The sequence below is a fragment of the Melopsittacus undulatus genome, chromosome 2 (assembly GCF_012275295.1).
Source record: "Melopsittacus undulatus isolate bMelUnd1 chromosome 2, bMelUnd1.mat.Z, whole genome shotgun sequence".
NCBI lineage: Eukaryota > Metazoa > Chordata > Aves > Psittaciformes > Psittaculidae > Melopsittacus > Melopsittacus undulatus.
This window is the reverse complement of record NC_047528.1, coordinates 22,064,654-22,079,173: the sequence shown is the minus strand read 5'-3', so window position 1 is coordinate 22,079,173 and position 14,520 is coordinate 22,064,654. Positions and strand designations below refer to the sequence as shown.

Below are 14,520 nucleotides of genomic sequence, written 5' to 3'. Positions count from 1 at the left end.
TCTGTAGAAGCTTTTCAAACGAGGTGCTATTATCATTACCACCCTGTGTTACTGTATGGCCAGTAGTGAGAATGATAGAGGGAGACACAAACACATTTAAATAGTATGACCTTACCACAACTGAGCTTCAGCTGTATTACTACTGCAATAATGACTTTTTAGTTCAAGACATTTGTTAAAAGCTTGGACTGCTAATCTGAATGTCACAAAGTTAACACCGTAATCCTCAAAAAATCCTGCAATCTGCATTTAATCCAGAGTCCTCATGTATCAGAATGCTTATCAAACCAATGGCATCATTCAAGGTAGGTCTTCCAGCCAGAAAAAAACAAAAAAAAAGTCATCAGGAACACTTTGAGGTCCTGCTGGATAAAAAGGATCACACACACTCAGGCTCCTCTTCATTTCTTCTACAGGTTTTTTATAGTAACCTTGCAGCATCTATCTTAAATCAAGTTAGGAGATCAGAAATGACTTTTAATCCTATTAAAATTTTATACTTTCCTACTACACAGCTAAAAAGAGTTTTCAGCTTCCAAGAGGAATAGTCTTAGGATGATGTAAAAGTGTTTGTGTAATGGATTTTTCTTTTTTACATGTAATTCAGGAGGGAGGAAGGCACTGCTCTTTTTCCTTTCTTTTTTAAAGTCCAATTAGCAATACACAAAAGCATTTTTCTGCAGACTTATTCTCTGACCAAAGTCTAAGGCACATACTGACTAACATGGCTAATATAAAGTCTGTGATTCATAAATGCAGAAGGAAATCAGTTATCACAGCACCTGTGAGATCAGATTCAGAAAATAGGTCTGGTCTAACATAAGATGAAATGAAAAAATCCCCTCCATTAAAAGCCAAACCATCAGTAATCTTTCAAATGCTCTTATTTAAAATGCCCATAGCTTTTCACAAAGGTCTGCTTTTTCCTATGACCATATACCAGTGTAGCTTTAAGTCAAAAGGCAAAAAGATTGGTTTTATAAAAGAAAGATAGCTAACATCAGTCCATAAAAACTTAGGCATTCCCACGATCAAACTGCTGGTAGTGGGAAGAAAGTACTACATAAACTGATTCTGAAGTGCCTACAAATACAGCCCTTTGCCAGCATAAGACAAGAAGGTACTCAACATAGCAGTGCAAAGACAGTCAACTTAGTACAGCATTTATGTCATTATGGTTGCATATTATTAATTACCAAAGTAAAACTAATCATTCTCACTTCACTTACAACATAATTAACCATTAATTTCAAACAGTACACATAACTGCCTTAAGAAGCTACTTCACTTCCAGTATAGTCAGGAATGAGCATTTCCACAGCTTTTAACAAAATTGAAAGATCTCAGTAATGTCTGTTTAAAAAATCAAAACAAAATCTGAACATTATTTGCATTTTTCATTAGATACCTCTAAGAGAAATGTATAGCCATTCTATCTACAAAAAAAAACAGAAAACCATCATACTTTCAGTCTATTCACATTCACATTTGAACTATAGTACTTGTACCGAAAAAGAGGCTTCTATTCTCTTACCACTAACTGCTGCATGTTGCTTCAGATACTCCCTTCTGACATTTATGTTCTTCACAAGGCACTGCCTAGCATGAGCTCTTCTCTCTTTCACAGGATCTTTTGCACACAGTGCACAAATGGCCATATATTCTAGTGGCAGCCGTAGTCTAGAAAGGCCTTTATGAAGTTTCTGAGCAAATATTTGTCTCACTTGGTAACATTCATCCTATTAAAAAAAACAAACAAAAAACCAAAAAGCTAAACCAAAAATGTAACAGTAAACTTTTCTAAATGTAATATAGACTGTGAAATAAAACATGGAAGCCTGCATAATTGTGCCAAAATCAATTTCAGACCTTGCAGCCATAGAAACATAGGAATTATAAGAATGTTTTTTAATGCCAATTCAGAGCAATTAAATTAAATTAATCAGTTCAAGTTTCCCTTAAGATCAGGAGAAGAGTTAAGGTTCAGAAACTGTACAGGAAGGTATCACACTCAGAACACAAGGCCTAACTTAGTATGGTATTGAGGCACGGAGTTAATGTAATTGTATACAATAGAACCACTTGCTTCATGGAGCCAAAGATCTCCACCAGTGTTTAGTCAACAGTAATCACTGTGTTGATTTTATTACTGTGAGTTCACAAATCTTCATCAAGCCATTAATATGAGAAATTGAATAGAATTCAACAGAATTACCAGATAAGATGAAGTCAAATACTGAAGTGTATCAAGCATTTCCATCATACTGTGGAAATCTATGAACTATGACTTGACCACCTGTGTCTAATAGGTGCCAAATAACACTAAGCAAAATAGTATGAAGGTGGCAAATTTATTCCTGCAATTTTTTCAGTAATATATTTCCCAAAATTAGATGAACTTTAAATTTCTCAGTATGGAAAATAACCTCCATACTTTAAGATACCATTCAATATATCACAAAACAATTTAGTTACACAGGCCAAGGAAGGTTAACAGAACCAGGTGTGGAAAACACAAGAAAACACACAGAAAAGTATAATGTAAGCAAGGCCACCAGAACAGCTTGGCCTATTTAACCTGTCAAAAATACAGGTCAAGAGGAAACATCTGTTATCTCTAAATGTGAAGAAAAAAAACATTAACAGGAATAAACAGCTATCTTAGTCAAATGATGGCTTTGAAACTTGGAAGAATTGAAATGCATTTCCAGCTATCTGCCAACAGGAAGTGCAGAGACAAAACCTAGCCACTGGTAACACTGACTGTGCTAAATTTGTGAACAGCATTAAGACAGATCATATAATATCATATAATCCATCTCCCACCACCTGAAAATTAAATCTAGAAGAAATTAACCAAGCTCTATTTTCCCTTCTGTGCTTCAAACCAAAGTCTTCCTTTCTGGGCTGAAACACTTGCTGTAATGGAGTTGAAGCAATCCAAGACCACAAGTCCAAACTGTGAGACCTACTCAAGATCTATTGCCTCTTTACAGAAAATTCAGTCCCCAGCAGCAGGCTAAGATATAGTCCTCTTTTGCTCAGAAACATCACCTAAGTCTAAAGCCTTTGGAAAGCTTAAAAGAGACCTGTGCTTAGTTGGCATATGGACACGGAAGCATGTCCATCTTGACTCAGAGGACAAAGGAAGGCGTAGTTCATTGTTACTGATGGTGTTGTGTGGCACAAAAGGGAATTATTATTACTCTCAACAACAGAAGATAAAGAAATAAGCTTTAATTCAGCTCAGTTACAGTAGTTCACTGGAAAAAAAAAAAGGGGGACCAAACTCAATTAAGGTCTAAATTTTTACATCATACAAACAACGCATGCATTAAACCGATTTCACTTATCTACCTCTCTGAATTTAGGGCCAATTCATCAGAAATTCACCATTTAAAAGTATTTTTTAAAAATCTGCAAAGCAGCATGTACCCCTCAAACACAGCTCTGATTCTTGACTACAGGAATTAGCAACAAAACTCAATTATGTATTCTGCGCTCTAATCATTTCATAATACAAAATGGCACTCTCAAGAGAAAAAAAGAAATATCCAGCACAGAACTATAGCAGAACATGTGCAACCATTACAGGCCTTAAAAAGTAAACTTTTCCTTTTGTTTAATCTGCTTCCTGATCTGTCAATTGAAAGAAAATTTGCTTTAAATTATATAATGCTAGATTTAGCCTTGACATCACTTCAATGCCATAATTCATGACTAGACTCGACAGTTATTAAGAATAAATACACTGTTAGAATAGTCAGTGTCTCCCATCAAGAAATGGATTCTAATAATAAACATTCTAAGCATAAACAAATATGTATTATGTTATGTATGTATTATGTATAGAAGCAAATATCTCAAAACAACCCCAGATGGTTTCCAAAGGAGATTAATATGGTGCCACAAGTGCCAAAGTTGCTGAAATCATTACAGTTACTCTGCATCTGAAGATTCGAAAGACAGAAAGGAACCTGCAGAAGGCCTCAAAAAGCTATGAATATTCAAAATCTATTAGGAACTGCAGTGAAAAATAAAGGCAGAATTCTGTCCTGACAGAGCATACAATCCAGTAAAAGAGATAAAGTCACAAAAGTTAAAGGAGTAATAATAAATGAGGAGAAAAAGTGACAAAAGTGATATTAAAGTAGAAAAAATTCTGGAAGCTATGTCAGGGCATATGGATATCCACAGGAAAGCAATTACAGACAGCCAGCAAGACTTCACAAAGGACAAATCACACCTAAGCCATCTTGTACCCTTTCACAATGGAGTCACTGGGGAAGGGCAACTGATGACATCTATCTGAAGTTCTGTGTGGCCTTTGACACAATCTCAGAGAATATTGTTGCCCCTAAATTGGAGAGATATGGGTTAAATAGATGGAGAATTTGATGGATAAGAAATCGGCTGGATGGCCACATCCAAAGAATTGTGTTTGAATACTCAAATTCCAAATGGGAATCAGTAAGAAGTGGTGTCCCTCAGGGGTCAGTGTTGGGACCAATACTGTTCAATATCTTTGTTAAGGACACAGATAACAAGATTGAGCAAGTCTGTGGATGACACCAAGCCAAGGGGTGCAGTTGTTACAGTAGAGGGCTGGGATGCCCTTCAGAGGGAGTCTGACAAGCCTGAGGTGTGGTCCCATGTGAAACCACAAAGTTCAAAAAGGTTAAATGCGAGGCTCAGCACTTGGCTTGAGGTAAGCCTCTGTAACAAAACAGATTGCTGGATGGACAGATTAAGAGCAACTCTGCAGAGGAAGACTTTGGGACACCGGCAGATAAAAAACCGATGTGCACTTGCAGCCCAGGAAGTCATGAAAAGGGGCAGCATAAAAAGAAATGAGGTCAGCAGGTCACAGGAGCCGATTCTCCCCTTCTATCCTGCTCTCATGAGACCCTCACCTGGCATCCTGAACCTAGCTCTGGGGTCCCCATTACAAGACAAACACAGAGCTGTTAGAACAGGTCCAGAGGAGGGCCGTGAAAATCGCCAGAGGAATGGAACACCCATCGTTTGAGGAAAGGCAGAGAGTAGAGCTTGTTCAGCCAAGAAAGGAAAAAGCTCCAGGGAAACCTATTGCAACCTTTCACTATAATAAAGGGGGCTTGTAAGAAAAAACAGAGAAAGACTTTTTTACCAGCACGTGTAGTGACAGGACAACGGGCAACAGATTTAAACTGAAAGAGTACAGATTTAGACTGGACATAAGGAAGAGGTGTTTTATAGTAAGGGTGACAGGACACTGGAACAGGTTGCCCAGAGAAGTTGTGGCTGCTCCATGCCTAGTTCAAGTCCAAGTTGGATGGAGCTTTGAGCAGCCTAATTTAGTGGAAGATGTCCCCGACCAAAGCAGGGCAGTTGGAATGAGATGTCTTTAAACGTCCCTTACAACCCAAACTATTCTATAATTCTACAATAAAATGTGATACTAATGTTGATGACCCTACTACGTTCTTGTAATAAAAAGCTCATCTCTCAACATTCCCTTTTGAAAATTAAGAAGAGGCAAGCATCAGGCCCAAATATAGCAAAAAACAAAACAAAACCCACACCAAAACAAAGAAACAAAAACCAAAACAAAACCCTGTCAAACTACAACCACACAAACACCAAAACCAAACCAAACAAATAAAAAAACAAGCAAAAAAACCAAAATAGTGACAACACATCTGTTATCAATATCCACAAAAGAGTTGAGACTGATACAGCTGGAAAATAGGAAGTGAAAAATAAAGTGGTAGACAGTGATGAAGTGGAGGGCAAGGGGCTTGCACCAAACGTATTAAAAAGAGAGTCAAAGCAATGAAGGCAAATTCTGTCAGAGGAGAACATTTACAATAAAAAAATGCCACAGAAGGCAAATGACTGAAGAAATTAAAATATTTTGATCACTGGGATCAGGAGAAAACAGAACATGCAAAAACTATACTGGCAATGCTAGTCTGTCATGATATTATCTGGCTAGAATATCCTTTTTGGAACAGAGACAGATCTTATTTGTCATCAGAGTAAGTGGCTCTTTTCCTCTCTACTGATTTTGTTCCAAATTGTAAAAATCTTTAAAACCCATTTTCACAAAAGACTAACATTTCTATTAGGTTTTGGAATTGGAACATTGAAAAGTCCTCATTTTGGGTCTAAAACCCTTCAGTTATTACCACTGAATTTCTGCTGCAGTTTTATTAGATTTCATCTGCTTAAGTAATTTTGGTTTGTTCCATTTCTCTTGTTTTTCACAGCATTTGGGAACTGAGTAAGAGCTCCCTTCCAAAGGAAGACAGAAGCTTAAAATACACATAAACATTGTTAAAACAATATACAAGCCTAATACAGACCGTGTCACTCTGATATATGAAGGATTTTTCTAGACTAATTTAAAATGAGTTACAGGTTTTAAAACTTTAGCCAGTCACAGGACTTATGGTCTAGTATGGAGTATCATTATTGCTAACAGTATGTTCTGGAAGAGATTCCTTCCAGAGGATTTCTTGACTTTTGTGAGGTCATGAGAATACTGGCAGTTACAAAAGTAATACCAAAATGAGTCCCTCCATAATTCCCTTACTCTTAGCATGCGCATCAGTTTCTGTAGAACTTCTGGAATCTACCAGACAGGAACGCAGAGGATCTCTATATCTCCACTTACAGTTTGAAAGTTATTTTCTTTCTGCTACTGTGGGCTCACAGGCATAAATTAAAGATGAAAATTGCAGCACCTATTGAGAAATCACTCCCCATCTCTTTTAATATTTAAAGGATGGCAATTATCATTGCAGACCTCTACATTCCAGCTATATTCTACCCAAATATTCAAGAAACCAAGGTCACTGTTGTCACCATAGTCCAATGTACTTTATATCATCTCAACTTCTAAAAATTTATTAATGCAGCTGGGGTATTTTAACTCTACACTGAATTCCTCAGTTTATCAATATTCTAATATTTCAATACTTTAAGTTAGTATACCCCATTGGACAACTTAGTACTATAGATCTAATTCTCATCAAAAATCAGTTTTCAGGATTATGCAGTGGGAAAACAAAGTCAAGCCAAGACTGAACAGTTTGCATAAAATGAGATTAGCAGAAGTACACACCAACATACAGAACATGCAAAATATATACTCATACATATGCTGATAACCCACAACTCCCACCTAATTTTCTTACATTTATGGCTAGTGCACACAGCTGGTACTGTTCTAAGGTGATGATTTCATGATAACAAGGTTCTTGTGCCAACTTCACAATAGCATTCCCTGCAGCCAGCCGCAACCGGGACATATCAGGTTTACTGAAAAAACAAGCATATGGATTATGAAGGTTAATTAGTAAGAAAATATGTAATTATTTGACTTAATTAAATCTCAATAAATTTGCATTGTTGAAAACCAGGTACTTTAAAAAGAAGGAAAAGTTTCCATGGACTTTGCCACCCACACCCCCACAAATCCACAGCAGAAGTAACTTCAAACCAGGAGTAGTTTTCATGGCATCACATTTTACATCCTGTTACCACATACCTATCACCTCACCCCGATTTAGCAATAAGAATGTTGCTTGGAACTTCCTAAAAATTTCACATGTGTGAAAGTTTTAGCTGTACACTGGGGCAGCACAGTCCAAATTGCCCCTCAGAGACTTCATTTAGCCTGTGAGATACTTCCATTCAGCATGCTGATTTTTCTTCAGCAGGGTACTTCTGTCAAAAAGTACCCCATTTCTAGTCCCCAGAGTTGCCAAAGTTTGTCTAGAAATGAAAGAGCAAGTAGTGACAAGACAAGGGGGAATGGCTTTAAACTGCAAGAGAGCAGATGCAATACTAGAAAGTAATTCTTTACTATGAGGATGGTGAGACACTGGCACAGGTTGCCCAGAGAAATTGTGGCTACCCCATTCCTGACTGTTCCAAGACCAGGCTGTGCAGGCCTTTGAGCAGCCTGGCATAGTGGAAGGTGCCCCCTGCTCAGGGCAGGGGGGTTAGAACTACAATGTATTTAAGGTCCCTTCCAACTCACGCCATTCAAGGATTCTGTGAATGACAGCTCAAAATCAATGCTGCAAGACAACTTTAGTTAAGATTAATTAGATATTATGAGTTGCTGAGGTGAGAAGCTTCAGAGAGGACGCCTGTAACACCGGAGCAGAGCGGGGAGAGATCAGCGTCCAGGGGCCTCACCTCAGAGCGACAAGAGCCACTGAGGAGGGAGCCTCAAGTCCTCGACAGAACTTGCAAAGAGCTCAGCTACTGCGAGGAGGTGACTCACCGGGGGCGGAAACACGAGGAGTGGCACCAGCAGTAAGTGCTTAAAAACCTACCCAGGCAGTGCGGCAAACAGCGGGTCAAGGCAGTCTGTGTGGCAGTGCGAGTGGGATGGTGAGCACTCACCGTACGACCAGGGTCCGGTCTGGGAGCTCTGCCCTGGCTGCTCTGGTGGTGGCCAGCGTAGGCACCCAGACAGAGCCGGTAAGAGGGGAGGCTGCAGCGCAGAGCTTAGAGTGTAGAGAGTGTCTGCATTGGTCTTGTGAGGGAAAGGTGCAGAATGGGCAGGGCTGCGCTCGCTGCTCCCTGATGGAGGTCCTCCTCCAGCAGGTGGCTGAGCTGCAGGATGCTGTCAGTAAGCTGCAAGATGTCAGGGAAGCTGAGAGGAAGCAGGACTGCTTGCTCCAGGACCAAACAGCACAGAAGCCTCATGCTTCCCCTCTAACTCATGGAGGAAAGAAAGAGGCTGTTGATCAGGGAAGCTGGGAATTAGTAACAAAAAAAAAAAACCAACAAACCAACAAAAGGAGGAAGAGAGCAATTAAAAGCAAGCGGCTTCCTCCTAAATCTGCTGTACCCACCCAAACCGCTTTGCTGTCCTGCAGGGGGCTGATGAGGAAATGCACTTGCACCAGAAACAGCCGGCTAGTGCACTGGTACAGAAGATCTCTAGTGGTGCCGCCAGGAAAAAGCGGCAGGTTGTAGTAGTAGGGGACTCTGTCTTGAAAGGGACAGAAGCGCTCATCTGTCAGCCTGACCCGGCGCAAGGGAGGTGTGTTGCCTACCTGGGGTACGGATCAGAGATGTTGCAGAGAGGCTGCCTGCTCTAGTAAGTCCCACGGACTATTACCCGCTTCCAGTGATACATGTGGGTGCTAGGGATATAGACAGTAGTAGCCTGAGGAGCATAAAGAAGGACTACAGAGCTCTGGGAGAGGTGGTCAGGGGCTCTGGAGCTCAGATAGTCTTTTCGACAATTCTCCAAAACACAGGGGAGGACCTTCCAAAGGTTAGGAGGATTGGACAGGTTAATAAATGGTTAAAAGGGTGGTGTCATAGTCAAGGGTTTGGGTGTCTTGAACATGGGGCCCACATTTGTAGGCCAGGCCTACTGGGGGCTGGTGGAACTGCTCTGATAAAGAAATGGAAGAGTGTCTTTGCTGGGAGGCTTGCCAGACTTGTCAAGGATGCTTTAAACTAGTTGTGTTGGGGGAGGGGAGCATCATTCCATCCCAACACACCCAGTCAGTTGCCAGCAGCTATAATAAATACTCTGAGCAATGCAGTAACATTCTAGCCGCTCCAGCCACTGAGCTGGCTTCATTTGGAGCTCGGATCAGATACCTCTATACAAATGCCCGTAGCATGGGGAATAAACAAGAGGAATTAGAGATGTGGGCACATCTACGGGGCTATGATATAGTAGCCATCACAGAAACATGGTGGGATGGCTCCTTTGACTGGAGTGTTGGAATGGAAGGTTACAGGCTTTTTAGAAAAGACAGGCCCGGTAGGAGGGGAGGGGGAGTTGCCCTTTATGTTAGGGATAGGCTGGAGAGTATGGAACTCTGTCTGGGGACAGGTGATCAGTTAACAGAAAGTTTGTGGGTCAGGGTTAAGGGGAAATCGGTGATGGGACACATTACTGTGGGGATATGTTACAGACCACCTGATCAAGAGGAACCTGTGGATGAAGAACTCTACAGACAAATAGGAAAAGCCTCATGCTCACAGGCCCTTGTTCCCATGGGGGACTTCAACCAACCTGACATCTGTTGGGGTGATGGTACGGCCCGGCACAAGCAATCCAGGAGGTTTCTCAATTGTGTGGAAGACAACTACCTTCTGCAAGCAATAAAGGAGCCGACGAGGAGAGGTGCCCTGCTTGACCTTGTGCTCACCAACAGAGAAGGGCTCGTTGGAAATGTGACTCTCCAGGGAAGTCTTGGATGCAGTGATCACGAGATGGTCGAATTCGAGGTCTTCAAGACAGTGAGAAGAGCGTGCAGTGAGCTCACTGCCCTGGACTTCAAGAGAGCAGACTTTGGCCTCTTCAGGAACCTGCTTAGCAAGGTTCCATGGGATATAGCCCTTGAGTGTAAGGGGGCCCAAGACTCTTGGTTAACATTCAAGGATCACCTGCTACAAGCTCAGGAGTGTTGCATCCTGACTAGAAGGAAGTGCAGTAGGAGGGCCAGGAGACATCCTTGGATGGATAAGGAGCTGCTGAGAAACATTCACAGGAAAAAGGAGGCTTATAAAAGGTGGAAGCAAGGACAGGTGGCCTGGGATGAATACAGGGATGTTGTCTGGGTAGTTAGGGACCAAGTTAGGAAAGCTAAGGCCCAATTGGAGCTAAACTTGGCAAGGGATGTTAAAGATAATAGGAAGGGTTTTTATAGATATGTAGCTGTTAAAAAACAGACTAAGGACAATGTAGGCCCCCTCCGGAAACTTTCAGGAGAACTGGCTACACAGGACTTGGAGAAGGCTGAGGTTCTGAATGGCTTCTTTGCCTCGGTCTTCACTGGCAAAGGCTCTGACCGCAGCACCCAAGTCTTGGAAGGGGGATGCAGGGACTGTGAAAACCTAGACCTTGGGCCCACTGTACATGAGGATCTGGTTCGAGACTATCTTAAGAACCTGAATGTACACAAGTCCATGGGACCTGATGAAATCCATCCGCGGGTCCTGAAGGAGCTGGCGAATGAAGTTGCAAAGCCACTGGCCATCATATTTGAAAAATCATGGCAGTCAGGTGAAGTTCCTGATGACTGGAAAAAGGGAAATATAACCCCCATTTTCAAGAAGGGGAAAATGGATGACCCATGGAATTACAGACCAGTCAGTCTCACCTCTGTGCCTGGCAAAATCTGGGAGCAGATTCTCTTGGAAGGCATGCTAGGGCACATGAAAAGCAACAAGGTGCTTGGTGACAGCCAGCATGGCTTTACTAGGGGAAAATCCTGCCTGACCAATTTGGTGGCCTTCTATGACAGGGCTACAAAAGTGATGGACAGGGGTGGAGCAGTTGATGTCATCTACCTGGACTTGTGCAAAGCATTCGACACTGTCCCACACGACATCCTTGTCTCTAAATTGGAGTGTCATCAATTTGATAGGTGGACCGCTCGGTGGATAAAGAACTGGCTGGATGGTCACACTCAAAAAGTTGTGGTCAATGGTTCAGTGTCCAGCTGGAGACCAGTAACGAGTGGTGTCCCTCAGGAATTGGTGTTGGGACCGGTCTTGTTTAATATCTTTGTCAGTAACATGGACAGTGGGATTGAGTGCACCCTCAGCAAGTTTGCCAATGACACCAAGCTGTGTGGGTCGGTTGATACGCTAGAGAGAAGGAATGCCATCCAGAGGGACCTTGACACACTTGTGAGGTAGGATGATACCAACCTCATGAAGTTTAACCATGCCAAGTGCAAGGTCCTACACCTGGGTTGGAGCAATCCCAGGCACAGCTACAGGTTGGGCAAAAAGGAAATTCATGGTAGTCCTGCGGAAAAGGACTTGGGGGTGTTAGTCAATGAGAAAATGAACATGAGCCAGGTTCAGTGTGCGCTTACAGCCCAGAAAGCCAACCGTATTCTGGGCTGCATCAAGAGGAGCGTGACCAGCAGGTCGAAGGAGGTGATCCTGCCCCTCTACTCTGCTCTCGTGAGACCTCACTTGGAGTACTGTGTGCAGTTCTGGTGTCCTCAACATAGAAAGGACATGGAACTGTTAGAACAAGTCCAGAGGAGGGCCATGAGGATGATCAGGGGCCTGGAGCACCTCCCATATGAAGACAGGCTGAGAAAGTTGGGGCTGTTCAGCCTGGAGAAGAGAAGGCTGTGTGGAGACCTCAGAGCAGCCTTCCAGTATCTGAAGGGGGCCTACAGGGATACTGGAGAGAGACTATTCATTAAGGAGTATAGTGATAGGACAAGGGGTAACAGGTTGAAATTTAAACAGCAGAGGTTTAGACTGGATATAAGGAAGCAATTCTTTACTGTGAGGGTGGTGAGGCACTGGAATAGGTTGCCCAGGGAGGTGGTGAATGCTCCATCCCTGGCAGTGTTCAAGATCAGGTTGGATGAAGCCTTGGGTGATATGGTTTAGTGTGAGGTGTCCCTGGCCATGGCAGAGGGGTTGGAACTAGATGATCTTAAGGTCCTTTCCAACCCTAACTATTCTATGATTCTATTCTATGATTCTATGATAGGTGACTAAGTGAAAATAACAGCAAAAAACAATTAGGCAAGTGAAAAAGTTTTAAACATGCTGCAGGTATTGTTACTTGAGTTGCACACCAATACTGCACTTCCACTTAGCAAAACACTGAAACTCTCTGCTAAGTTTCATATATAAGATGAACTTTTTTTTTGTGTAACCTTTGTAAATATAATTGTAGGCTATCAGAATATCAAAAGCATCTTCAACAGAAACTTTGCAAACTGATACCCACTTGACGTTAATAAATTTAATAAACTTAGTTGAGCTTTCACTGTTCACAGTTTATTTCAACAAAGTACATTACTTTGTTGTTTCTTCAGATCAAACGCAAACTAATAAGTTTTATGCATCTCATTTAAAGCACTAATGAATCCTATTGAGCAGTAGTAAGTACAGCTTTTTCCTTGGGTAACTTGAATCAGGAATCAAGCTGTATTCTTATTTAGAAATAATTATTTATTTTAAGCAGGACAAATACTGTTTAACTTCTTAATCATTCCCTGTTATCCTTAGGAAAAGCAAACACTGTAGACATAAATCCATTATTGCAAACAACTTTATAAAGCATTTAAAGAATTCCATAAAGGAACATTATTAAATAAAGAGTATATGACAAAAAAGAACCTTCTAAAGAGCTTAAACCTTAAAATTCTGCTAATCAGGCTTCATACATACCTCATGGTATGGAAACCACAGCAAAATCAAACACCAAAAAACCAAATAGCAACGAAGTGGCAGGCCAAAAGCTGTACACACTTTCAAACAAGGCATGAAGATTAACATGGTAATATGTAGTTTTTAGATGGTAAATTTCACTTTAAAAAGAATCTTCTGTGATAAGTGAACCCAGTGAAGTTTTTCACTTCAGTGACAACTGAGAAATAGCAACTTTCAAGCACAGCGTGACTGAGCTAAAGGAAGGATAAAATTCAGAACTTTCAATCTTCCTCAGCTTTAGTAGTAATAACGTTTAATTTTGCAAATTGAATAAAATATATTTCACGTTTAAGTTGGAAATATTTTACAGAGTATGTGTGTCACAGAAATAACTACAAGCACGTGGGAAGGAAGAGGACAGTGTCAGTTGTGAATATTATTCTTACAGCTGATGATGAAACTTCATCAGCTGCCTCATTCCCCGAAAGCATATCTTTGAAGAAACTCTTAACTGAGAATTTATTTTTTGTCAAACTGTTACAGCCAAAAGCTTTCTGATCTGCTACTGATCCCAAACCACACAATTATTAGGGCTGAAATAAAAGCTCCTGCATGATATAATTAAGCTTTTGATTACTTCTAATGATTCTGAAAATTGGTACTGAGGATGCCCTTCTCTTTTAAAACAATCCAGTATTGGAGTTAATTTTTTTTTTCTACTCCAGAGGATAAATGTCTGTATCCAGTTTTCTAAGCAATTTCTATGTTTCATGGAATAAAAAGTGTCTTTCAACAACTTCTGAGAATGTTGCATATCAGATGGTGTAGCAATTTGTCTACAGCATAGAACTATAAAGTTCTGAACTACATCTTTTTAAGCAAGCTTCAGTGTAAGGAAAATGCAGATAGCCTTTCAGAAAAATGTCAGTTCAGGTTCATATCTAATGTCAATACTTTCAGCAACAGCTAGTGTTCTCTGATATCCAAGTACTCTTACTTTATGCTTAGTATAGATAAAATTAAAATCCTACTACAAAGACATGCAAGATTCAACTTAGTTTTACCTGACTACAAATAAAAAAATCTGTATAATTTTGAATTTCAAATTTGTAGGACTGTTTATGACTCGTAAGATGAAAAATAAAGACCTGGAAAGGGCAGTTGAGATAGTGATTATTGAAAAATATTTAATATTAAAGCATCTGACACTGGTGAATTTAACCTACATATACTAAAAACTCAAAGCAATCAGTTCCTCTCTTAAAAAAAATTCAACAAAGTCATCAATCCTACTACTTCAAAATGAGAGTACAGCTTTGTTTCAATTTTCCAAGTAACACCTTGCCTTTACCTGACACTCTA

The 14,520-nt window shown here is 40.7% G+C and overlaps 1 protein-coding gene across 4 annotated transcripts in view; it reads right to left on the bottom strand.

Moving 5' to 3' along the window:
- PDS5B (PDS5 cohesin associated factor B) overlaps positions 1–14,520 on the bottom strand; it is a 113,814-nt gene that overhangs the window by 22,748 nt on the left and 76,546 nt on the right. For all 4 annotated transcript variants that reach the window (XM_005147613.3, XM_005147612.4, XM_031047692.2 and 1 more), the window contains exons 24-25: positions 7,182–7,305; positions 1,535–1,739 (exon numbers count right to left, since the gene is read on the bottom strand). In XM_005147613.3, coding sequence (XP_005147670.1) covers positions 1,535–1,739; positions 7,182–7,305 — 329 coding nt within the window. The remainder of the gene's footprint in view (positions 1–1,534; positions 1,740–7,181; positions 7,306–14,520) is intronic.